Source organism: Rana temporaria, chromosome 3 (genome assembly GCF_905171775.1).
Source record: "Rana temporaria chromosome 3, aRanTem1.1, whole genome shotgun sequence".
NCBI classification, from domain to species: Eukaryota; Metazoa; Chordata; class Amphibia; order Anura; family Ranidae; genus Rana; species Rana temporaria.
Window position 1 is genome coordinate 301,474,687 of NC_053491.1, and position 27,364 is coordinate 301,502,050.

The 27,364-nt window shown below is 45.1% G+C and overlaps 2 protein-coding genes across 4 annotated transcripts in view; one reads left to right on the plus strand and one right to left on the minus strand.

Annotated features, from left to right (window-relative positions):
* Window positions 1-27,364, minus strand: part of LOC120930266 (E3 ubiquitin-protein ligase Jade-2-like) — a 1,253,604-nt gene that overhangs the window by 434,267 nt on the left and 791,973 nt on the right. The gene's annotated exons all lie outside the window — the stretch shown is intronic.
* On the plus strand, window positions 12,170-23,010 carry LOC120930264. 2 transcript variants are annotated; one of them, XM_040341488.1, is made up of 8 exons: window positions 12,170-12,825; window positions 16,087-16,211; window positions 17,716-17,787; window positions 18,847-18,906; window positions 19,132-19,203; window positions 20,269-20,328; window positions 20,479-20,586; window positions 22,556-23,010. In XM_040341488.1, the coding sequence occupies exons 1-8, from the start codon at window positions 12,467-12,469 to the stop codon at window positions 22,990-22,992; spliced, it is 1,293 nt and encodes a 430-aa protein (XP_040197422.1). In that variant the 5' UTR covers window positions 12,170-12,466; the 3' UTR covers window positions 22,993-23,010. The 2 variants fall into 2 exon arrangements, with proteins under 2 accessions (XP_040197422.1, XP_040197423.1); XM_040341489.1 differs by lacking the exons at window positions 19,132-19,203; window positions 20,269-20,328.

Below are 27,364 nucleotides of genomic sequence, written 5' to 3' on the forward strand. Positions count from 1 at the left end.
AGCCTATTAGAAGGGTGGATAGGTTAGAGGAGTAGACCCAATCTGTAACCAGCGGCTCCTTCAGGGGTGAGCGCTACACTGTGTGTGTATATATATATATATATATATATATATATATATATACACACATACACACACACACACAATGTTTAGCAAAGTTAACCACTTACAGACCGCCAGGTGCCGAAATATGTCGGCTGTTTGAAGAGGACAATCTTTGTTATGGCAGCAGCTAGGGCAATAGCAGAGTTCCTTGGGACTTACTGAAAGCGTTTTTATAAGAACTTACTACTGTATACGGGGCACTGGGATGAGAACGTGACGTGAGTGAGGTGGGAGGTGCCGAACCGCTCCATGGCTCCAGGAGACACCCACCGCACCGAGGCTCCAACGCGGTCTTCCGAGGCCCCGCAGACATCGGAGTGAGAGGCCGGGTACTGCGAGGATCGAGCGGGTGATCCATCTCCGCCCAGGACCCGACATATTCAAGTGACTCGGCGTCCCCACGTGAGGCGCCGCGCTGTGCGGGAAATTTGAACGGCTGCACGGTCAGAGTGAGTCCTACACGGCTGGGAGATTTCTAACAGCGAGAGCAGAAGATACTAAGGAGGACATGCTGCATGAGCACAGCGCGGTCCCTATTGAGATCTCCCGGACGCTCATGGGAGCATAAAGGTCTTGCAGCAGCGGCTGGAGGAAACCCACGGGTCTGGTGAGGCGCTCAGCAGAACCGAGTTTGGTCGGGACCCCCCCCCCCCCCTGTCTTCTTATTGTCCCTGGAGTATTGACCATATACCTTAAATGAAAAAAGCAAACCTTTAATGCAAATGATGTAAATACCTATTTGCTAAACTTTTGACAGTTCTCATAGGATGTATGCAATGAACGAACAGTAACTGAATATGTTATTATGATCTGTGCATTGCTGGGACTGCTGGCTGACCCTATCAGGGAAGATATGTTTAAAAAGCTTTGTTTTGCTTCTTTTTTTTTCCTCATTAATACTTGCATATAACATGTGAATGGGGGCATGTGGAGTCATATGGGAAATTATTAGGGGCTGAGTAATAAGGATCAGCGGACTATCGGATTTTACAATATTAGCGTCCATTGAATGCCATTGGGGGAGCTAGTATCTCAGTCCGCATGGAATAGAACTCAATAGAACGGATCAGGTTTTTCTCAGCACTACGCCCCACTGTCATTTCTTCTATAAGAATGTGATATTTTATTTACCGCTACTTCAGTCTTAAGATAAATTTCGGTATAATAAGTCACACGGACTAGCGGCAAACTCTAGGAATGACATATTGATGAGCAGAAGGTGTGCATTTGTCCTTCTCTCTCTCTGATGTCCCTCTTTGATTCGTGACCTGTGATATGTTTAAAAAACTAGTGAAATTAACAGGGGTGTATGTATCTATATTTTGACCCCAGTGAACCAGGGAATAGCTCCAAGTATTTCCACCTAAAACTCTGGCACGTGGAGCATAATCTCTGGCTTTGTTGAATGCTTATCTCCACTCATTTCTTTGGCGCACTGAGTGCAATCTACAATATATAGAGTTGATGTAAAAGTGCCTAGGAAATAAGAGATCAGAACAACTCCAAACTGGGGAAGAGAATTAGACCAACTACCAAGATGAATAGGTCCATGAGAGGCGCAGCCCCAAAGGGGCCTAAAAGTAAAGCCGGGACCAGCTCAATTCAGCACTATATGACCCAAGAGGGCAACACCAAAAGCCCGGTGGCGGCAAAGAAAACTGAAAAAAAGAAAACCGTGACTATTACAGGGGAAGACAGTGCGGACCGCTCCAAAGGGGAAACTACCTCAGAAAGTGAACATGAGCAAAGTAGGTTGGAGGAGATAGGTCAGGAGACAAAGCCGCCATCGAAAGCTGAGATGAATGTGATGTTGCTCAGGATGGAAAACTTCATCATAAGAACGGATTTGGGAGGCCTATTAGAGAGAGTGGAGGAGACGGAAAAAAGAATTGAAGAACAAGACTGTGAATTTGATAAATTAAAAACACAAGTCCAAGCTCTGACAGAAAATCAAAAAATGCTAGCGTACCGGCTAGAAGACCAGGAAAATCGCAACAGGCGACAGAACCTCAGAATCCGTGCGTTAACTCAGGAGAAAGGAGAAGACCTGAGGAAGATCATGAATATATTTAATCCCCTGTTAGATAAACCGGCAGAGGCAAAGCCTCTTAAAATTGAACGGGTACACCGAGTTGGGAACCCCAAACAGACAGAAAGAAAGGGTCCGAGAGATGTCATAGTTCGATTTCGGAACTATGAAGATAAAGCGGAGATCTGGGGCAGGCTGAGGGGGAAGCCCCCCATTAGATACAAAGAGGAGGAGATTCAGATTTTTGCGGATCTATCGAAAGAAACATTAACAAGGAGAAGACACTTGAAACCCCTATTGGAACTAATGCGCTCGCAGAATGTGAAATATCAATGGGGGTTCCCTGCATGCCTCATTGGCCTAAAGGGGGGGGTAACCGCACGACTGAGATACCCAGAAGAGTTGACGGGGTTCTGTCAAAAAATGGACTTTATTGTTCCAGAGTTGCCGGACTGGGTTGAATAAGGAAAAAAGGAAGGGAAAAAAAAAATAAAAGAAAGAAAAAGGGGGCAAGGTTGCCTGGACATAGGGCAGGGGGGGAGGGGACGGGCTGGAGGGCGGTCATGGGGTACTCTTGAGCACCACCACTAGGAGTGGAGCTGATGGTAAAGGGGAGGAGGATACCAATAGCGGCTCCTAGGCCAAGAATGGGCCAAGGGTAGGGAGGGGAAGGGGGGCGGGAGAGGGTGGAGAGTGGGAGACTCCACGAGAACTAGGTAGATTCACCCATATTTTCCTTTAATGACCGACATTAGATTTCTTTCATACAATGTAAGAGGATTGAACTCCCATGTTAAGAGACTCAAAATTCTGAAGGAACTGGAGCATTATAAGGCGGATGTCGTCTTTGTACAGGAGACCCACTTAACGTCAGAGTCCAACATTAAGATGTTCTCCCCCAATTTTCCCACATGGTTTTATGGAGACACAATATCAAAGAGATCACGTGGGGTTGCTATAGGATTTGCAAATAATGTACGGTTTACACTGGGGGATAGACGGATTGATCCAGAAGGAAGATTTTTATTTTTGAAAGTTAAAATAGGAGGAGTGGATTTTACCCTGGCAAACGTCTATGCCCCCAATGTGAACTCAGTCAAATACGTAAATAAAATTCTAAGGAAATTAAAAGATTTTGAGGAAGGGCATGTGGTACTAATGGGGGATCTCAATTGCTGCTTGGACCCCATACTTGATAGTACGTCCCGGGCACAGGGGACTAATGGTGAACAATTAAAAGAATTGAAACAACGAATTTCACACAACCAACTGATTGATGTTTGGCGAACTCTACATCCCAAAACGCGTGACTACACTTTTTACTCCCCTGTGCACGGGACGTACTCGAGGATAGATTATATCCTCATAGATCATAGACTACTTGATAGGGTAATCGATGCAGGGGTTGAGATCACGACAATTTCAGACCATGCCCCTATAACTTTGAGAATCAGTACATCACTACAGCAAACAAATCCACCGGTGTGGAGACTGGACGAAAGCCTACTTGAAGATGAAGAGGTAGCCGGGAGAGTCCAAAAGGAATTAGAGCTCTATTTTAGGGAGAACGATACGGAGGGGATCTCGGGGGCATCCCTTTGGGACGCTCATAAAGCATACGTAAGAGGGATCTTTATTGCCGAGGGAGCAAGGAAAAAGAAAGAAAGTACCAGGAAATTAAAATCTTTAACAGAAGAAATCCATAAATTAGAACAAGATCATAAAACACAGGGTCAAAAGAGAGAAACTCTCCACGCACTGTCCCTAAAAAGAGATGAATACAGAGCACTTTCAGAGCAAGAAACAAGGAGACTACTTAATAGAAGGGACAAAGAAAGATACATTTGGGGGAACAAACCCAGTAAGCATTTAGCTAGAATGGTACAAAGAAAGAAAACCAGAAATTTTATCGAAAAGATCCAAAAAAAGAATGGGGAATTAGCTAACTCAACTAGGGATATAACCAAAGTTTTTAGAAACTATTATGAAGATCTATATGCTGTACAACAAAAGAAGTGGAACCCTGGAGAGAAAGAGGCCAAAATAAGAGCAGTACTTCAGAAAGCTAATTTACCTAAGATAGAAGCCCACGCAACCGCAAAAATGGAAGAGCCCATAACTGAGGAGGAGGTGAGCACCGCTCTAAAAAAGTCAGCCAAGGGGAATTACCCAGGCCCAGATGGCTTTACGACTTTGTACCTGCAAAAGTTCGGTACTATATTGATCCCTAGACTCTGCCACTATTTTAATGGGCTGGGGGCAGAATATGAGATGAGCCGGGAGGCATTGGAAGCAACAATCACTGTTATAAAAAAAGAGGGTAATGATAGTAAACTTTACTCAGACTTCCGGCCCATCTCACTATTAAATGCAGATACAAAGTTGTATGCTAAGATACTGGCCGAACGCATGAAGGGGCTAATGACAACCATAGTGCACCCTGACCAGGTGGGCTTTATACCTGGTAGAGAGGGTAAGGACAATGGGGTCAGGGCTAGGCATGTGCATTTCGTTTCGTTCCGAATCGAATTTCGGACAAATTTTTCATTATTCGGACATTCGTATGCATACGAACGGCCGAATCACAATATTAACGAATTAACCGAATCCGAACGAACGTCGAAAACCAGCGGACGAAATTCGACGCTAATTCGGAATCAAATTCTATTCGACGCGAATTCGAAAAAAAAAAAAAATTCGAATCGAATTCTAAAAACAATTCGAATTCGAAAAAAAATGTGCTATTCACTTTATTCAGAAAGAATTGTCCAATGTTGTCCATGTCCAATCAGCTACTTTCATTTCTCCCAATCAGCTACTTTCATTTCTCATTGTGGGTGGGGCTAGGATCTATCTAAGATAATGCCACATGGCAGGGTTTACCACAGATAGAGAGAGTGTCCTGTCCTCCTGTGTGTGGTGAGGTGTACCTTCCTTTATATTTGCCTTGAATAGACTCTGTCTTAAAATTTATTAATTGACAAGTATTAGTGCTATTGATGTTTTGGAGCGAGAAAGTGGGATAGAGATAGTGGCAGGATTAATTTTTTTTTTTTACAATAATTGCAGTCATAAAGTCAGGTAATCATCAGATAGCTGTGTCGTGTGTGAAGTGGTGGAGTAACTGTTTCAGACAGTGTGATTGTCATACCATAGTTGTTTGATTGAGGAGGACAGGCTCTGGCTGTGTTTTTATGATGAAGCCTTCTCAGAGTCAGACTGCTCACACATTGAGCAAAAGCGCTCATGGTACCATCACAAGCAGCAGCACCACCAGTCCAGCAGTAGATAATATCATGCCTGGTACTAGTGTTATTTCTTCTGACCTTGAACAGATGTCCAGCCGAGCTGTTAGAAGGAGGAGAGAAAACAGTCCGAGTTGTCAGCTGAGCAGCCCACCTATTAAGCTAAAAAGAACAATCACTAGCAAAATTGGAGGAGCTGCTAATACTGCCAGTGTGCAGAAAAAGAGTAAGCCACCTACTAAGCGCCGTCTGTTTAGTAACCCCATACCCACAAACACAACCACCAGTACAAACATAGCTGTAACAACTTCCAAGTTCTACAGCAAAGGCCGTGCAATGACTGCACACGGTTTATGGCCTGTTAATCCACACAGACAGCCAAAAATGGAGGTCTTACATTTGGAGAATTCTGCTGACATTGCCACAGCAAGCAACAGTACTTCCAATTCTATTGCCAGTGCCACTAACACAACATTTGCTGCAAGCTCTTCCATTTCTGAGAGTATCAGTATATATCCTAATGAGGGAACTCATTTGGGGGAAGTAGACATTCAGCAGCCTGACTATGGACGTGAGTGTAGCAGTAAATCACCCCTACTTTATTCGTCACCGTCACCGTCACCACAAATGTCACCTCTAATGGACTCTCCATCCTCTCCAATTTTAATATTGGAGTCTCCTGCCCTTGTATCTAAAAGTTATGCTACTGGTGTCACCATTCAGGGTAGGCCTCCAAAGCCTGACATTTCCACCAAGCCCACCATTCCCTCTATCTTTATGCCCCCTGTGGTCAAGTCACAGTCCACAGCAGGGAACATCACGCAAACAGCTGTCCCAGCACAGCAGGTTGCTAAAACCTCAGAAGAGCAATCCTCAGCACCTGCGTCCAGTGGCTCTTCCACTCGCCGTTCCCAAATATGGAACCATTTTGTAGCAAATGGTGATGGTCGCATAGCCAAATGTAAGCTGTGCAGTCGGGAGGTGAGCCGTGGGCAAAAGATAGGACATCTAACAAATGCAGGCATGAATCAGCATATGCGCTCTCACCACAAACCTGTGCTACTAAGGGAGGAACATGGTGTGGCTTCTACTCCATGCACCACTAGGGGAAGTTCAGCTTTGGATGTTGCTATCAGTACTACCCAGGCTAAGGCACAGATTTCTCATGCCACTTCTGTCACAGCATCATCATCATCAAGTCAGATGTCACATACCCGCCATTCCACTTACACACAGGCGACTCTTGAACAAGTTGGTACCTTTCATTCAAAAGTCCTGTCCCGCCAGCAGTCCCGTAAAGTTACCAGATTGATAGCACAGCTCATAGCAGTTGGAGGGGCTCCTTTTAATTTGGTTGAAGGGGAGCCCTTTAAACAACTTATGCAAGCTTTGGCCCCCGGCTACAAAGTACCTTCTCGTACAACATTTAGCCGTACTGTAATACCATCGCTTTACAGCTCATGTGTTGGAGTGTTGAAGGAGGAGCTGGCAAAGGCTCCTGGGCAGTTGGTGCACTTTACTACAGATATATGGAGTGCTCCAAGTGGCCAGCATGCCTTTTTGTCCCTGACGGCACATTGGTGGCAACCTAAGGTGCCGCAAGACATTGCATGTTCTGGGCCAAGAGGCTCAGCCACCTTAGCCAAGCAAGGGCACCGTTCCTTCCTTCTCCATGCTGAGGTCATGGATGAGCAACACACTTCCCACAACATTCTCCAATCTCTGAAGAGGATGGTGGCACAGTGGTTGGGAGAGCAGGCAGGTACTCATGCAGAGATGGGCTTTGTCGTTACAGATGGTGGGGCAAATATGCTTAAAGCTGTAAGGGATGGAAAATATGTGAGTGTGCGCTGCTCAGCCCATTTGCTAAATCTTGTGGTGAAAGATGCCCTTTCTGAGGACAACACATCTGGAAAGCTGGCCACACTACTTGACTCATGTCGCAAGATTGCAGCACACTTTCATCGCAGTGTGAAAGATAGCAATATCCTTAGAAATAGCAAAAAAAACAAGGGCTGAACGAGCACCGCCTCAAAATTGATGTTGTCACGAGATGGAATTCTACTTTGGATATGTTGGAACGCATACTCGAACAGCAGAAGGCCCTTCATGCAATGTCAAACGAACATTACATTGGTATTGACAGACCGCTTGCTAGGGAGGATTGGGCAATGATTGCTCAGCTTGTGTCAGTACTCAAGCCTTTCAAGGCTGTCACGGAACAACTGAGCCAAGAAAGTGCCAGCATATCTGAAGTAGTACCACTCGTGACGTATCTAGTAAATAACATCGATGCTCTTCTGTCCTATAAGGAGGTGTTGCCTGGGGGACATGTGCCAGAAGTAATGGCCCTGCTCAAGAGGTGTAAGGTTGAACTAAATAGGCGGCTGAAAAACCTCACAGACTCATGCCCTGAAGTTATGTTGGCCACTCTTTGTGATCCACGGATGAAGGGCAAGATGGCCCTGACATCCAATTCCCTGACCTTCTGGCGAGATAAATTGGTAGAGAGGGTCAGAGAGAAACATTACAAAATCTCCAGGCTTCGACGTGAGGAAGAGGACGAAGAAGCAGAGCTGGAGGAAAATGAATCTGTGTCTCTGTCCAGCAGCCATAGCAATAGTGCAACCACTCCTCAGTCTACCTCTGTTTTAGTTCGGGCACTAGGCAGCGTAGTGGGACCCATCAGACTTCCCTCCCATAAAAAAATTGGTGTGCAGGACATGGTAACTACATACCTTGCAGAGGCCATTTTACCCCCCACCGTAAATCCTTTAGAATTTTGGGATGACAAAAGAGATATTTGGCCAGCTCTCTCTCAAGTAGCCCAGGAACTCCTCTCATGCCCACCAACCAGTGTTCAAAGTGAACGTGTTTTTTCTGTTACTGGGAACATATTGTGCCCCCAACGTTCTCAACTGGCCCCCCAGCTAATGGAAAAACTTGCATTCCTAAAAGTCAATTTGCCCAAGCTGGAATACCCAGTTCTCAGCTATGATACTGAATAAAAGTCAAAAATGTTTTTTCATATTTGTGTTCACTGTGTTACGTTACATTTTTCCTATTATGTTTCCTTACACGTTTTTGAAGGATTAACATAAAGCGTTCTAACACATTTACAGTCTAAACAATGGAGTCTTATGCCACAAAAAAACAATAAAAAGTAAAAAAAAAAAAAAAAAAATATGTTTTAGTTTTGAATACTTATTACTTACAGTAGGCTGAATAAAGACAATAGTCCATCTAGTTCAACCTTTGTAGGTGTAGTGTACGTGTGTTTATAATTAATTCCCATATCCCTGTATGTGTGTTCTTTAAGGCCCCGTACAGATGACCGAACATGTCTGCTGAAACTGGAATGGTGGACCGTTTTCATCGTACATGTTTGCTCGTCTGTACGAGGCCTAAGATATATACCCAAAACTCTTTTAAAAGTATCCATCATTCTCCCCGCAGCCACCACTGGTTGTGGAAGTGTTCCACATCCTTATTGCCTTGATAGTGAAACCCCCCCTGCAAAGTTTAAGTTTAAAATGCTTCTCCTCTCATTGTATGACTCTGTGTCCTATTACAGTCTATGAGACTTTTTTTTTTTTTCCTATGCTGGGATCCCCATTGAGGTATTTGTAGATCGTTATCATGGCCCCTCCTCTCAATCGTCGCTTCTCCAACGAGAATAAATGTAGTGTTTGCATTAAACCTGCAGTACCAGTACTCTGGTGGTGCAGCTGCACAGATATTGTTCTATGAGGTGAGCGGTTCTCACTTCTAATTTTACATCAGCATGATTGACAACTTAGCAGTGGTGGACTGGTGGTGCTCAATAACTTTTTTTTTTTAAATAAATTAAAAATAACACAGACATCAGAAGTCCATGCATGGGCTAGTAAATAGTTACTGTCTCGACTCCCACTGCTCCCTCCCACTACATCAGAAAAAACGTTACTTTGTGTCACCTTGAACTGGACCTGTGGCATTGTGATGACAGCCTGCTGCTATGTGCTGCCATAATGTCAAACAACCACATGACATCACATTAGCTGGCCACAGATTGGGGCACTCCTGAAAATCACACTCCAGTCCATAGCAAGACCGGAAAAGCTTACCCCTCTGGATTCTACCATAAAAGGTAATTAACTTTCTCATTGCCAACTTACTGTCTTGTCAATCATTGAATATACACTTTTTGTTTATTACCACTTTCCTATTTTATCTCTTTCTGTCCACCATTTCCTCTTATGGATCCAGCTCTTTCCCTCGCCAAACACTGTGTCCACTATGTATGTAACACTCTCTTTTCTTCTTCTCACTTTCTCTCAACCATATCCCTTGATGTAGCAAACAAACTATCTCTCTCTCTCGCTTTCCCAGTAAAGTGAAAGTTATCCCTGGCACAGATGTCCAACGATAAAGGCTCTCTGTTAAGGAAAAATGAAAAGGTAATGTAATGTTGTAGATACAGTAAACTTTTAGGGATATTAACCCAAACATTAACTTTTTTGGGTTTAATATTAATGAAGAAAAAAAATGAAGTGTACAGTTTTTTTTTTAAACCTAGCTTCTTTTTTTATATCTTACTGCATTTTATCTCTGAACTTTAACCCTTAAAATAAATTAGTTGATGAGATTCCTACCTCCGAAATACTCCAGTTTTAATTTCTTTAGCCCCATTGCAATCCAAGAAACCACCTAGTTATTGGGGGACAATCACTGAGAAGGATGACTTTGGAGTAACAGTGATGGACACCAGAGGAGGAGGATTGGGGCCACTCCATGCATTTTTTTTCCATATTAGGTGAAGATTTAATCCATCCATTCACAAATGACTGGCTTAGTATTTTTTTTTTAAGGAGAACAGTCTACTGACACTCTCAGGCCCCGTACACACGTCCGAGGAACTCGACGGGCAAAACTCATCGTTTTGCTCGTCGAGTTCTGTGTGAAGCCGCCAAGGATCTCGGCGAGCCAACTTTCCTCATTGAACAACGAGGAAATAGAGAACATGTTCTCTATTTGGCTCGACGAGGAACTCGTCGGCCGACAGTGTACACACGGCCGGGTTTCTCGGCAGAATTCAGCTCCGATCGAGTTTCTGGCTGAATTCTGCCGAGAAACTCGGTCGTGTGTACCGGGCCTCAGCCACAAAATAGACAGCAGTATTGTCATTGTTGTCAGGGTTGTAAACTGCAGAAGAACACAAATGTGGTATATCTGCCTAACCAGCAGACTGTAGAGTCCCAGGTAAGTTGGATAATTGCTCCAATTCGGAGCGGTTTGTCATTTCAGCAGAGAACTGGCCCTGAATACTATCAGCATAGTAGCATACTACGTTTTGTTGTACAACAAGAATTGTAAAAATAAATCTTCAAGAGTGCAAAACATTTCTATTCGTTTTAGGTACTTACCAGAATGGGCAGATGATCGACTAGGGCTCGGGAGAGAGAGGAACCCTGGCATGCAGACGATGCACCTGGCCAACAAAGCAAAACGTGAGACTTATAGACAAGACACACTGTCTGCTAGTATGGCAGCTAGGATCAACAGAAAGAAATTCCATATGAGCATCCCTGTAAGAACCACCTAGTAACTGGGGGAAATCACTGAAAAGGATGACTTAGAAGCAACAGTGGTGGGTGGACACCAGAGGAGGAGGATTGGGGGCACTCCATGGATTTTTTTTTACATATCAGGTGAAGATTTAATCCATCCATTCACAAATGACTGGCTTAGTATTTTTTTTTTAAAGGAGAACAGTCTACTAACACTCTCTGCCACTAAATAGACAGCAGTATTGTCATTGTTATCAGGGTTGTAAACTGCAGAAGAACACAAATGTGGTATATCTGCATAACCACTACCAGCAGACTGTAGAGTCCCAGGTAAGGGGGACAATAGTTCCTATTCGGAGCGGTTTGTCATTTCAGCAAAACTGGCCCTGAATACTATCAGCTTAGTTGCATACTACTGTTGTAAAACAAAAACTGTTAAATAATAGCTGTATTCAGAGAGATCGGCGCATCTTTGAGGCGGCGTAGCGTATCGTTTTTACGCTACGCCGCATTAAGTCAGAGAGGCAAGTGCTGTATTCACAAAGTACTTGCCTCCTAACTTACAGCAGGGTAGCGTAAATGGGGCCGGCGTAAGAGCTCCTAATTCAAATGAGGGGGGGCGTGTTTTATGTAAATTGGTGACCCCACGTGATTGACGTTTTTTTTACGAACGGCGCATGTGCCGTCCGTGTACATATCCTGCTGTGCATTTCTACAAAGTACGCCGCAAGGACGTATTGGTTTTGACGTGGACGTAAATTACGTTCAGCCCCATTCACCGACGACTTAAGCAAACAACGTAAATTTTTCACATTTTGACGCGGGAACGACGGCCATACTTAACATTGACTAGGCCAACTATTTGTTCGACTAACTTTACGCCGGAAAGCGCCTTACGTAAACGGCGTATCTTTACTGCGACGGGCAAGCGTATGTTTGTGAATCGGCGTATCTAGTGATTTACATATTCTACGCCAAACTCAACGGAAGCGCCACGTAGCGTCCAGCGGAAAAATTGCACCCTAAGATACGACGGCGTAGGAGATTTATGGCGCTCATATGTTAGCCTAATTTAAGCGTATCTGGTTTCCAGAAATACGCTACAATTTGCAACATATCTACTGATACGCCGGCTTAAACGTCTCTATGAATCTGGCTATAAATGTTTAATGCCCCTTTCACACGTGGCAGAAACTGAAAGATTTTGTTTTGTAATTTCGTTTTCGTCAGAATTTTTTTTTTTTTTTAATAAATCTATTTAGTTAGTTACTCCCGAAAATCGTTTTGATTTATTTCGTTTTTCGCTGTAACGCGGTCGTCTGAAAATCGACGGAACATCGAAATTTAAAAATGTAGATCTCTGCCTAGCACTTTCGATATACACCATAAGCCTTCGATGATAGAATCGGTGATTTCGATGTCAGAATCGGCGATTCGAAGCGTCATCGAATCTTCCACGTTCAATTTCGTGGTTTCACTTTCGTTTCTCCATCTTCTCCAGTCTCCATCTCCTGCTTTACATCTCCAACACAACCAATATGGCGGCATCCCACGGCATGGATTTCGACCCAGTCATGGAGGCTGAGGTACCTGAGCCTAGTACTGCTGCTGCAGCAGCTGCAACACATTCCACAGCCCCTCCATCACCAAAAAAAAAAGCTTCCAGGAGGGCTGCATCCAGCAGGAAGCGTAACATTACCTGGACTCATATTGAGTGTCAGGTACTTGTGAATGAAACGCTTCCTTGCTGGATGCAGCTGTGTGGCCCCCGCTCCAGGGAGACTAGTCCGCAATGGAAATTGCAGAAGTGGGAGGAGATCTCCAAAAAGGTAGAGGAGATGTATCACCATCGGCGTGACCCGGCTGCCTGTCGTAAAAAATTCAGCGACATAAAACGGTAAGTAACGTGTCTGATTTATTTTTATTTTTTTACATTTTAACCAGTTCAGCCCCAGAGAATTTGGCTGCCAAATGATCGTGCCAGTTTTATGCGTTTTGGCACTGCGTCGCTTTAACTGAAAATTGCGTGTGGCTCCAAAAAAAAATTTAAGCACTTTTTTTCCCACAAATAGAGCTGTCTTTTGGTGGTATTTGATCACTTCATTGATGTACGCTGATAAGGCTGCACCAATGGGCACCCATGGGCTGCACTGATGGTCACCGATAAGGCGTCACTGATGGACTGCACTGTTGGGCACTGGCCGTGGCGTAACAACCAGGGGGGCAGGGGGTGTGTCTGCCCCGGGCTGAGCTGAGGGGGGACGCCGGCAACCGGCAGCTCTGCTGATATTACAGTGAGCGGCTCCTCCACTGTGCGCACAGCCCCCCCCCCGCCAGTACCTCGCAACGGCCGGCACGGGCGCGCCTGTAAGGAAGCAGGGGATGCCCTGTTTGGCATAGCAACGGCGCACGCTGCGGAGGCTCCAAGATGGCGACGCGCTCTGCAGTCTGGCGGCGCCTGCAGGGACTCCCGGTCTCCCGCTCAGCCAAGTAAGTGTCGTGTCGTGACTCGCTGGGACGTGATGCCGGGTGGGGGAGAATGGTTTAGCAGAGTGTGCGCTGGGGAAGGCCTGGGACTGGCTGCCTGTCCCAGCGCACACCCTGCCTCTGCTACAGGCTGAGGCTGGGACTCTGCTCAGCTGGGGAGACTAGGGAGGGAGCAGCCGAAGCCGGAAAGTCTATGTGCCCACTACCAAGCATTTTACTTTAGGAGGCTTTGGTGGACTACAAGGCCCAGCATTTTACTTTAGGAGGCTTTGGTGGACTACAAGGCCCAGCATTTTACTGTAGGAGGCTTTGGTGGACTACAATCCCCAGCATTTTACTGTAGGAGGCTTTGGTGGACTACAAGGCCCATCATTTTACTTTAGGAGACTTTGGTGGACTACAAGGCCCAGCATTGTACTGTAGGAGGCTTTGGTGGACTACAAGCCCCAGCATTTTACTGTAGGAGGCTTTGGTGGACTACAAGGCCCAGCATTTTACTGAAGGAGGCTTTGGTGGACTACAAGCCCCAGCATTTTACTGTAGGAGGCTTTGGTGGACTACAAGGCCCAGCATTTTACTGAAGGAGGCTTTGGTGGACTACAAGGCCCAGCATTTTATTGTAGGAGGCTTTGGTGGACTACAAGCCCCAGCATTTTACTGTAGGTGGCTTTGGTGGACTACAAGGCCCAGCATTTTACTGTAGGAGGCTTTGGTGGACTACAAGGCCCATCATTTTACTTTAGGAGGCTTTGGTGGACTACAAGGCCCAGCATTGTACTGTAGGAGGCTTTGGTGGACTACAAGCCCCAGCATTTTACTGTAGGAGGCTTTGGTGGACTACAAGGCCCAGCATTTTACTGAAGGAGGCTTTGGTGGACTACAAGCCCCAGCATTTTACTGTAGGAGGCTTTGGTGGACTACAAGGCCCAGCATTTTACTGAAGGAGGCTTTGGTGGACTACAAGGCCCAGCATTTTATTGTAGGAGGCTTTGGTGGACTACAAGCCCCAGCATTTTACTGTAGGTGGCTTTGGTGGACTACAAGGCCCAGCATTTTACTGTAGGAGGCTTTGGTGGACTACAAGGCCCAGCTGCTGGGCCTTGTAGTCCACCAATGCCTCATATAGGAAAATGCTGGGCCTTGTAGTCCACCAATGCCTCCTATAGGAAAATGCTGGACCTTGTAGTCCACCAATGCCTCCAATAGTAAAATGCTGGGCCTTGTAGTCCACCAAAGCCTCCAATAGTAAAATGCTGGGCTTTGTAGTCCACCAATGCCTTTATAGTAAAATGCACCAATGCTGTAGTGTCAGTGTGTATTGTGTAGCGGTCAGTGGGTAGTTTATTGTGTAGCGGTCACTGTGTGTATTGCGTAGCGGTCAGTGGTTAGTTTATTGTGTAGTGGTCAGTGTGTATTGTGTAGCAGTCTGTGGGGAATCGGGTAGGTCAGTGTGTAGAGTAGTGGTTGATCAGGTGGGTTAGTGTAAGGGTCAGTATAGGAATAAGATAGGTCAGTGTATAGTATAGTGGTCAGTATAGGAATCAGGCAGGTCAGTACTATTGTAGGAAGGGAATGGACTCGGGGCGTGCGAAAAGTCAGCGGATTAGGGGGCCGAAACGTACTTACCTTGCCCCGGGCGGGCGCTGACAACCCACGCAACGCCACTGGGCACTGGTAAGGCGGCACTGGTGGGCACCAATAAGGCGGCACTGGTGGGCACCCAGAGCTTGCACAGATGGGTGGCACTGAAGGGCATTGATAGGTGGAACTGGTGGGCACTGAGAATTGGCACTAATAGGTGGCACTGATAGGTGTCAGTAATGGGCATTGATAGGTGGTAGTATAGCACTGACAGGTGGCACTGCTGGTGTTCACTGTGGGCATTGACAGGTGGTACTTATGTCCACTGAGGCAGAATTGCCTCTTCCACTGGGGATCGATGTCCCTTACTGAACAGCCAGTGAGCGCCTTTTTTTTCTACTCACGCTGTGACCATGAGGAGAAAAAAAAGATTACCAAGCTTTGTTTTGATCATGTGATCAGCTGTCATTGGCTGATAGCTGATCACATGGACCGGGCCCCTTACTCGGATCCGTGATCACCCGAGTCTCAGTGACTCGGTGATCACAGCGCGCCGTGCAGGGGGCACTCGGAGCGCACGTAAAGGGGAGGACATATATTGATGTCCTCCCAGCAATTGGGGTCTGTGCTGTAGCTGTCATTTGACAATAGTGCAGGCGCTAGCGGTTAAATATATTCGCCACGATCATTGTAAGAGGAATATTTTCATGACAGTTATTTTATTTGTTCTTAGTTTATCACTAATCAGAGCAGTAAGTGCTTTTATTTTACACTTGAACACCTGTAGATTATGCCCCCTTTCTGACCAGGCCACCTTGTTGTATTTATATTTAGCGTGCTGCAGCTTTAAATGACACAATTGCACGCTCCTGCGATGTAATACCCAAATCAAATTCACGCCCTTTTTCCCCAACACTTTTTTTACAAATCTTAAGCTACATGAAAAAGTGCGCCTAATCCAATAATTCCATTTGCATGTTTCATTCTATGGGTTCATTCTACATGTGTCTCATCATGTGTTGATGTCATTTTCAGATTACAATTCTAGTTTAATTATGGAACCCGTGTCTCTTCTCTTTTTTTTTTGCAGATCTATTGTGCGCAAACGCAGACAGCCGGGGCGTGGAGGAAAACGGGTGTCTCTCCTGCCCCATGAGGCAGACCTTTTATCGGGGATAGGGGAGGATGAGATCACCCAGCTCCAGGCTCATCAAGGTTGGTCTCAGGATTGCATTGTGTGCAGGACATTTTATGTTTCAAGCATCCGACATTTACCATGTTGTGTTTGATTTTATTTAAAGATCGTATCAAGGCCCAGCGCCACCAGAAGCGGAGGGCGGAGGAGCTGGAGTCCTCCTCTTCATCACCAAGAAGTAAGTACTGTAGTGTACTAGTAGTAGTACTAGTAGTGTTTCGGTGGCGGCTGGTGCTCCAAATTTTTGGGGGGCGCAAACGAAAAAAAAAAAATGCAGCCTCACTGTGCCTATCAAATGCAGCCACTGTGCCATCAATTATCACCACTGTGCCATGCCATCAAACGCAGCCACTGCGGCAATTGTTAACACTGTGCCCATTGTTGCCACTGTGCATGTCACTGTGCCCTTTAATTGTCGCCACTGTGCCCATTGTCACCACTGTACCCATTGATGCAACTGTGCCCTTTGTCGCCTCTGTGACCATTGTTGACGCTGGCTCTGATAGGCACTTCCGCACAGACAACCAGCTGCCGTTGTTCAGGTAGCCGGCGCCCAAGGTCCGGCCATCTGAATAGACCAGCGGCAGCTGGGGCAACAATACCATACATTCATGCAATACATGAATGTATGTTATTTGCGACAGCCAGAGGGGGTGGCGCTGCAGCGCCCTCTATAGACGGACCGCCATCACTGCAGTTAGTATAAGTAAAAAATAAATGTTTTGTAAAATAAACATTCTTAAAGGGCCCGTTTTTTTTTTGGGACTACAGGAGGGGGGTGGCGCCCGGGCGCCCCCTATGGATGGGCCACCACTGGTACTAGTGACTGACTATACAGTGGGTCCTTTTCCATTTGTCCAGCCTTCCATTGTCAATTTCAGTGTCACTGCTTCTCGCTCAAGCAGTGCACTGACAGCCTCAGGTTGAGCCTCTGCGATGCTCTGTCAGGTAACGTAAGCGTTTGCGTAACTTACGCAATTTGACAGAACGTCGCGGTCTGAACTAAGGCGCCTGTTCAGTGGTGGTCGCTGGAACCAGGACAGGTAAGTACCTCTTCTTTTTTTTTTAACAGATTTTTTATAAATGGTGAATGCCTTGTAGATTAGTGACCAGTGACCACTGGCCTGCCCTGTATTGCCATGCTAATAGAGATAATATAATACATTTTATACAGTATTATTGTTTTTTTGAAGATTGAACATTGTAACGTTCAACATTTCTCCTTTATTAAATAAATAGGTGCCATCCAGTCAGAGGGGGAGACGCAGGAGGAGGAGGCTGAGGCGGCAACGCCCACATGTAAGTTAGTATAATAATCTTGCTGGTATCTGCTGCTGAGTGATGATCATTGATCATTCCGTACATCTTTCAATGTTCTTGTACTAATGTGTGAGATTGTTGTACACTGCAGATTGTAATGTTCTTTTCTATATTATTTCCTGGTCTGAGGATTGCATTGTGTGCAGGGCATTTTATTTGTCAAGCATCCAACATTTACCATGTTGTGTTTGATTTTATTTAAAGATCGTATCAAGGCCCAGCGCCGCCAGAAGCGGAGGGCGGAGGAGCTGGAGTCCTCCTCTTCATCACCAAGAAGTAAGTACTGTAGTGTACTAGTAGTAGTACTAGTAGTGTTTCGGTGGCGGCTGGTGCTCCAAATTTTTGGGGGGCGCAAACGAAAAAAAAAAAATGCAGCCTCACTGTGCCTATCAAATGCAGCCACTGTGCCATCAATTATCACCACTGTGCCATGCCATCAAACGCAGCCACTGCGGCAATTGTTAACACTGTGCCCATTGTTGCCACTGTGCATGTCACTGTGCCCTTTAATTGTCGCCACTGTGCCCATTGTCACCACTGTACCCATTGATGCAACTGTGCCCTTTGTCGCCTCTGTGACCATTGTTGACGCTGGCTCTGATAGGCACTTCCGCACAGACAACCAGCTGCCGTTGTTCAGGTAGCCGGCGCCCAAGGTCCGGCCATCTGAATAGACCAGCGGCAGCTGGGGCAACAATACCATACATTCATGCAATACATGAATGTATGTTATTTGCGACAGCCAGAGGGGGTGGCGCTGCAGCGCCCTCTATAGACGGACCGCCATCACTGCAGTTAGTATAAGTAAAAAATAAATTTTTTGTAAAATAAACATTCTTAAAGGGCCCGTTTTTTTTTGGGACTACAGGAGGGGGGTGGCGCCCGGGCGCCCCCTATAGATGGGCCACCACTGGTACTAGTGACTGACTATACAGTGGGTCCTTTTCCATTTGTCCAGCCTTCCATTGTCAATTTCAGTGTCACTGCTTCTCGCTCAAGCAGTGCACTGACAGCCTGAGGTTGAGCCTCTGCGATGCTCTGTCAGGTAACGTAAGCGTTTGCGTAACTTACGCAATTTGACAGAACGTCGCGGTCTGAACTAAGGCGCCTGTTCAGTGGTGGTCGCTGGAACCAGGACAGGTAAGTACCTCTTCTTTTTTTTTAACAGATTTTTTATAAATGGTGAATGCCTTGTAGATTAGTGACCAGTGACCACTGGCCTGCCCTGTATTGCCATGCTAATAGAGATAATATAATACATTTTATACAGTATTATTGTTTTTTTGAAGATTGAACATTGTAACGTTCAACATTTCTCCTTTATTAAATAAATAGGTGCCATCCAGTCAGAGGGGGAGACGCAGGAGGAGGAGGCTGAGGCGGCAACGCCCACATGTAAGTTAGTATAATAATCTTGCTGGTATCTGCTGCTGAGTGATGATCATTGATCATTCCGTACATCTTTCAATGTTCTTGTACTAATGTGTGAGATTGTTGTACACTGCAGATTGTAATGTTCTTTTCTATATTATTTCCTGGTCTGAGGATTGCATTGTGTGCAGGGCATTTTATTTGTCAAGCATCCAACATTTACCATGTTGTGTTTGATTTTATTTAAAGATCGTATCAAGGCCCAGCGCCGCCAGAAGCGGAGGGCGGAGGAGCTGGAGTCCTCCTCTTCATCACCAAGAAGTAAGTACTGTAGTGTACTAGTAGTAGTACTAGTAGTGTACTCGTCGTCGGTGGCGGCTGGTGCTCCAAATTTTTGGGGGGCGCAAACGAAAAAATAAATAAATGCAGCCTTACTGTGCCTATCAAATGCAGTCACTGTGCCATCAATTATCACCACTGTGCCATGCCATCAAACGCAGCCACTGCGGCAATTGTTAACACTGTGCCCATTGTTGCCACTGTGCATGTCACTGTGCCCTTTAATTGTCGCCACTGTGCCCATTGTCACCACTGTACCCATTGATGCAACTGTGCCCTTTGTCGCCTCTGTGACCATTGTTGACGCTGGCTCTGATAGGCACTTCCGCACAGCCAACCAGCTGCCGTTATTCAGGTAGCCGGGGGCCCAAGGTCCGGCCATCTGAATAGACCAGCGGCAGCTGGCAACAATACCATACATTCAAGCAATACATGAATGTATGTTATTTGCGACAGCCAGAGGGGGTGGCGCTGCAGCGCCCTCTATAGACGAACCTCCATCACTGCAGTTAGTATAAGTAAAAAATAAATTTTAAGGGAAATAAACATTCTTAAAGGGCCTGTTTTTTTTTGGACTACAGGAGGGGGGGCGGCGCACGGGCGCCCCCTATGGATGGGGCACCACTGGTACTAGTGACTGACTATACAGTGGGTCCTTTTCCATTTGTCCAGCCTTCCATTGTAAATTTCAGTGTCATTGCTTCTCGCTCAAGCAGTGCACTGACAGCCTCAGGTTGAGCCTCTGCGATGCTCTGTCAGGTAACGTAAGCGTTTGCGTAACTTACGCAATTTGACAGAACGTCGCGGTCTGAACTAAGGCGCCTGTTCAGTGGTGGTCGCTGGAACCAGGACAGGTAAGTACCTCTTTTTTTTTTTTAAGTGATTTTTTATAAATGGTGAATGCCTTGTAGATTAGTGACCAGTGACTACTGGCCTGCCCTGTATTGCCATGCTAATAGAGATAATATAATACATTTTATAGTATTATTGTTTCTTTGAAGATTGAACATTGTAACGTTCAACATTTCTCCTTTATTAAATAAATAGGTGCCATCCAGTCAGAGGGGGAGACGCAGGAGGAGGAGGCTGAGGCGGCAACGACCACATGTAAGTTAGTATAATAATCTTGCTGGTATCTGCTGCTGAGTGATGATCATTGATCATACCGTACATCTTTCAATGTTCTTGTACTAATGTGTGAGATTGTTGTACACTGCAGATTGTAATGTTCTTTTCTATATTATTCATAATTAACAGCTACTGAGGCTGAGCAGGAGGTGGAAGAGATCTGCCCTGGAGAAGCTGCTGGCAGTGCTGGGGATGCTCAAGATGGTGTCCAACAGCCAGGCGCGTCAGGTCCAGGGAGTAAGTAGTATAACTTTTTTTTGTATTTTCCAGGCAAATATAGTATTTTAAATATGAAATGCTGATGGCATACCTAGAAAAATGTCTTCTGCAAGGCTTTGGTTGAGCTGCCATTATTAATTATTTATTAGTCCGCCTCTGCAGTTGATTCCAGTCTTCCTGTTAGCATTACCTGTGCTTGTTAAACCCTCAACGTCACTTCCCTGATCACGCCACCTTCTTGCTGCAGTTAAGATTCCCAGTCTGAGCCAATCACTGCCATTGTGAATAACACAGCTGGCTGAAGGGGGTATGTCAGACAAAAATCTCCAGCTATTGGCTGGCAGTCCCTGGACATGTTCAATCTCTGGAATGCCCCTGATGCATGCATTAACACTTTCCTCATGATGTCTGGTGCCTCACCTTTGGCATCTCTAAAGCAGGGGTCTCCAAACTGTGGCCCAAGGGCTAGATGTGGCCCCTTGCTAGCCTTTATCCATCCCTTGGACACTATTACTCCCACTGGCACCAACAATGGGGCATTATTTACTCCACTGATACCATTGATGGGATATTATTCCTCCTACTAAGAGGGTCACTACACGTTCTATTGCCCAGTGCCCACTAACCCTTAGGCCATATTTATTCTTACTGATGCCGGGCCACTAACATTTCTACCCCCGCTAGCCACAGACACAACCCGGGCCTCCTAAAGCCTGAAGGACAATAAACTGGCCCTTTGTTTGAAAAGTTTGGAGACCCCTGATCTAAAGCAAAAAATTGTAAATGGCCTTGTGACCTCGTAGATCTTTGTGCAGTCAAATATCTATAAAAAGTCTGAGTCTTTAGGCTATAGTTCAGACTCTGCAGTGTATTGTTTTGCAATGCACATAGGGAAGGCTGTTTAGTTTAGTGATATATTTTTATTTTACATGTATCCTGGAGTTTTTATTTAACTGCTCAATTTTGTCTAGTGGTCTTGTTTGAAAAGTTTTAGACATACTGATCCTTGGATCCCCAGTGGTCGTACACATTTCCATGCACCCTCTCTCACCTCCACTTAAATGGTCTAGGGCTTCTGAAGTTATTATTATTGAGACCTGCATAGGTCTTAAAGGCTCTGTGAGAGACCAGACCAACAATGCAGTATCAGAGAGGAGCAGATGAAGCACCAGCTGCCAGGATATGGAAGGCTCAGTAATTGTAAATTCTCTTTTATACCTACTAGCCTAGACCAGGAGTGAGTAACCTACCTAGCCTAGAACAGGAGTGGGGCTTATTCAATCAGTGGCCAAGTGGCCATACAAAATTATCAACTTTAAAAACTTAGTAGCCGGCTATATTTTATTAAACAACTTTTTTTAAGTCGTCCCTAATGCAATGGCTTAAATGGCTTCTCTTTGGTGTATGTAATGTTAATAGCTGGTGTAGCTAATGTTTTTCTACTTGCAAGTGCATATTTTTTCTTCCATATTTGCGACAGTCAGTCAGTCTTTCTTGATAAGGTAGATTAGTTAGTGGTGGTCGGTCAGCACTTAGGTGTCCATTACACCTTTAGATTTTCTATAGGGACCTAGTGGATGCGCCATGCCACCAAGCTGCTAAAATCTTGTGTAGATTCCCCTTTACACTGCTTGATGTTTAGAGGGGAATCCCTTTGTATTCTGGCCGCCTGGCCTGGGGAGGACACTCAGCTATGCCCTGGTCAGAGTACAGTAAAGTACTACACCTTCCTGCACAGCTATGCAAACTTGGGATGACACAGCGAATTGACACAGAAAGAAACCACTCTCTCCTACACACAAATTGATTATGTGCATATCACTGAATATCATATATTGAAGAATGGTATGTAAGTGAAAAGATCTCAAGATGTTACATGATTGTCTACAAGGGCTGGAAGATAATTGCGTTTATATAATGTTAGGGTGAAGAAGCCATGTGTATTTCTATTGTATTATCTATCTAATATATTTTCTTTTCTTCACAGATCAAGATGAATTAATCATTCTTGATTTACATGCAGTGGACGAAGACCTGGACGCGTCTGGTTTGGCTCACCATTCTTCCTCCCCAGCAGTTTCTCCAGCGCATCATCTCCATCACCCTTCAGCAGCATCCCCCAACCAGGACATACCCATTGACGCGGGCGCGTCCTCCACAATGCAGCAGCCTACTCCAGGACACGCGCACTCTCCAGAGCCATGCAAGCCTCTGCGGCGCATTGTGAAGTGCCACTGTCAAGAAAGACAGTTAAGGAGGCTGTCTCACTCCTTGGCCCTCCACAATCGCCAGCAGATGCGGCAATATATGGCTCTGGAGAGGTACCAACGGGCAACGAGGAGGATGGTGTGTGAGAATATGAGAGCCATAAACTCCACACTTGAATGCATACTGACCAAGTTGGAAGGAAACCAAAGTTTGTAATTTTTTTATTTTGTTTTCTTTTTATACATGTTTGTTACTTTTCAATAAAAAAAAATTTGATCAGAAATAATTGTTTTCTGGAGTTTTTGCTTTCCTTGTTAGGTTCATTAGGTGATGTACTGTATGTAAATGAACTATTCCATGTATTGTTACTAACTTACATTTAATCATCAGGCTGAACTTAGAAAATGTAAGAGATTTTTCTCTACACTATTTTGATGTGCAAAGGGTAATCCCATGTATATTCATATTGTGTCCAGTCACGCCGTTCAATACAGCTATCCCCCCACCAGAATACACATACACTCGTCAACAGTTCAAAGGGCAGTCATCATTTCCAGGGCTTGAGTAACATGGCAGCAGGGTAGATTACTCAAACTGGAGACAATTACAGATGGTCATGAAACAGGCGGAGGATCAGAGAGGGCCCTGTTGTCCCCAGGGTCAGAGATGGCAAATGGGAGGGGTCCCGGGCGGGCATCGGGATGCAGATCAGCAATGACCAACTAATCGACCTTGCATAGAATCACGTTTCCAGCTGTATGCTTCTTTGTGCTATGTTGTGTTGGTAAGATAACATATTCTTGACCCAGTCCCTTGACCCTGTTCATCTCTATTTAGGTCTGATATAGCTGCAGCAGGTAGCACACCAGTGGTGGAAGCTGTTGCACTTGCCAATACTGTTACACTTCGTGAACTAGTGCTATTGCTCATGGAAGGGGTGCTGGGGATTTTAGGTGTCACTGTCATCTTCACAGAATTCTTCCTCCACAATAACAGAGGGAGAAGGGGAGTTAGGAGCAGATGAAAAAAGTGAAATGCTACCTGTCCTACTCCTCACAGAATATCCCTCTTGCCCTTTCCCCAAGTCATTCTGTAAGTCTTGTGGGGTAAGACTGTATAACATGTCTGCAGTGGTTGGGGAAAGAGGAGCATCGCATTCAAAATCATTCTCATGGGGCAATGAAGAAGACAAAGGGGCATATTCTTAAACATCTGAGGCGTCGGAACGTATGTCCTTTACGTTACACCTCTGCAAGTTTAAGTGGCAAGTGCCTGATTCCCAAACCACTTACCTGTAAACTTGCGGCGGCGTCGCGTAAAGTCCACCCGCGCAAGCCCTCCTAATTCCAATGATCCTGGTCGGGGGCGTGGATCATTTAAATTAGGCGCGCTCCCGCGCCGATCGTAATGCGCATGCTCCGTCGGGTAAATTACCCGACGTGCATTGCGCTAAATGACGTCTCACGGACGTCATTTGTTTTGACTGTAACGTAAATGGCGTCCAGCGCCATTCACGGACGACTTACGCAAACAACGTTAAATTTTCAAATTTCGACGCGGGATCGACGGCCATACTTAACATTGAGTACGCCACCTAGGGGGCATGTTTATCTTTATGCCGCGTATCGCTTACGGAAACAACGTTAAAACACTACGGCGGGCAAGCGTACGTTAGAGAATCGGCGTGACTAGTCATTTTCATATTCTACGCTAACCGCCACCTAGCGGTCAGCGTAAATATTGCAGCCTAAGATACAACGGCGCAGGCCGTCGTATCTCAGGCATGTTTAAGTGTATCTCAGTTTGTGAATACACTTAAACATAGGATCGGACTTACGTCGGCGTATCTGCTGATACGCCGGCGTAAATTATTTGAGAATATGGCCCAAAGTCTCACTCTCTGTCTCTGGCTGCTGCTGTCTCCCTCAATTGCTTCTTTGGGGAGCTGGGCACATTGGCGGTGTCATTAGTGGTGGTGGGTGGTGTGGGTGATTGGTGTAACGGCAACTCCACTTGTTTTTTAATAGATTTCTTGCCTCTACTATAAAAATACAAAGCCATGACACCTGTAGAAGGAGGCGCTGCACTAGCAGTGGAAGCAGCAGCAGATGTTGGTGGTCTGGCAGGAAAACTACTACTAGTAGAACTGGTGGTGGAAATAGCTTTGCTGGTGGCATTGGTGGTGACAGCCACTGTTGTAGACACTGATAGCATGTTTGTGGCGGCAGACATGTCTGAGACACTAGTAGTAGCAGAGACCTTGGCACTTTTTTTAGCAAGGCGTCCACCACGAACGCGACCACGACCTGCCTTCACTTTTCCCTTACAATGGTACATTGCTGTTGCTGTAGTGGTGATCACAGTCTGGATCAGACAGGTAAGGTAACACAAGATAGGGTATATAGAATCTCAATCTATAATATAGAATCTATAATAATATCGCCCCCCTCCCCACAACACAGGCAGCCTCTGAGGCTATCACACACAAGCAGGCAGCAACAAGTTCGTTCACTAGTATCACTAATATCAAATCAAGATCAATTCACATTAACACAATAGCTTGTGCTTATTGCTGAAGTGCTTATTAATTCAGGTTCTCTGACAAACAGACCAGCTAAGATTGACTCTCTTCTGAAATCATTCAGAGTATGTCTGTCTCTCTCTGCTAGCAATCGTCGTAAGTTTAAAGCGGGGGTTCACCCAAAAATAAATTTTGAACATTACATTCAGCCGAGTTGTCCTAATGACAATCAACTTTTTTTCCCGTAAATACCGTATTTCACCGCCGCTTCCGGGTATGTCTTCTGCGGGACTGGGCGTTCCTATCTGATTGTGATTGACAGGCTTTCGACCATCACGAGTTGCCGAAAGAAGCCGAACGTTGGTGCGGCTCTAGTGTATACGGCGCCTACGCACCGACGTTCGGCTTCTTTCAGCAACTCGTGACGCGCTGTATGCGACGGTCGGAAGCCTGTCAATCAGATAGGAACGCCCAGTCCCGCAGAAGACATACCCGGAAGCGGCGGTGAAATACGGTATGTACAGGAAAACAAAAAACAGCAGATTGTCATTAGGACAACTCGTCTGAATGTAATGTTAAAAAATTTGTTTTGGGTGAACCTCCACTTTAAGTAAAAGTAAGATGGCATTGGCTAGTGGCTACATGTTTACTTAGAATTTCAATCTATATATAATCTAAAAATAAAACTAGAGATTCAGAATCTATAATAATAAACCGCCACCCTGAGCCCCTCCCTATATCTATTCTCTCTATAATGTCGAATCTATTTTCTCTATAATGACGAATCTATTCTCTATAATGTCGAATCTATTTTCTCTATAATGTCGAATCTTTTCTATCATGTCGAATCTATTTTCTCTATAATGTCGAATCTTTTCTATTATGTCGAATCTTTTTTCTATCATGTCGAATCTTTTTTCTATCATGTCGAATCTTTTCTCTAATGAATTTCAGAAAACCAAATCGAATAGAATTTTTGTTTCGAATCCGGTCGAAATATTATCGAATCCACTCCAGTCGAAATATTTACGGATTCGACCGTATTTTTCGAAATTCGGTCGAAAACGAACTAATTCCGAACACGAATTCCGAAAACGAATTAAACACATGTAACGAACCTAACTTAACGAAATTATTTTAATAACGAATTAAAACGAAACGAAACGAAACTAAATTTTTACTTGTGCACATGCCTAGTCAGGGCTCTCCTTCTCCTTCTGCAAATTAAAGACAGTGGGTACCCCGCTCTGCTCCTGTCAGTCGACGCTGAAAAAGCGTTTGACAGGGTAGACTGGGGGCTCATGATTCAAACGCTAGAAGATATAGGCATTGGGTCCGAGGATGGTGAGGCGGATTAAAACGCTTTACCATCACCCGTATGCCAGGATTAAAATCAATGGGTCCCTATCTACTCCCTTAGAGATGAGGAATGGGACTAGGCAGGGGTGCCCATTGTCCCCTCTCCTTTTCGTTCTTTCGTTGGAACCCCTACTGGCAATGATACGTAACAATTCAGAGATTATGGGACCCAAAGTCAGGGAAGAAGAGCACAAATTGGCCGCCTTTGCGGACGATATTCTATTTTTTATAAGTAGCCCTAGAAACACACTCCCGAATCTAATGAGAAATATTTTACAGTATGGTGAGGTCTCAAATTTTAAAATGAATGTATCCAAGACGGAGATCCTGAATGTCAATATTCCTAAGGAGGAAAAACGATACCTCCAAAAGACATTCAATTTCTCCTGGAAAAAAGAAATAAATTACCTCAGCATTAAACTCGTAAACTCTCTAAAGAAAATGTATAGAGTCAACTATATCCCTCTGTTAAACTAAATTAAACGAGAAATTAAAACTATTTATTATCGGCCAATCTCATGGTTTGGCAGGATAAACGTCGTAAAAATGGTCTTAATCCCAAAAATAATGTATACATTTCAAATGGTCCCAGTAGCACTGCCACATACGTATATTAAAATATTAAACTCCCTCCTGATGAATTACATCTGGAAAAACAAAAAACAGAGGATCTCTGCTTAACCACTTAAGCCCCGGACCAATATGCTG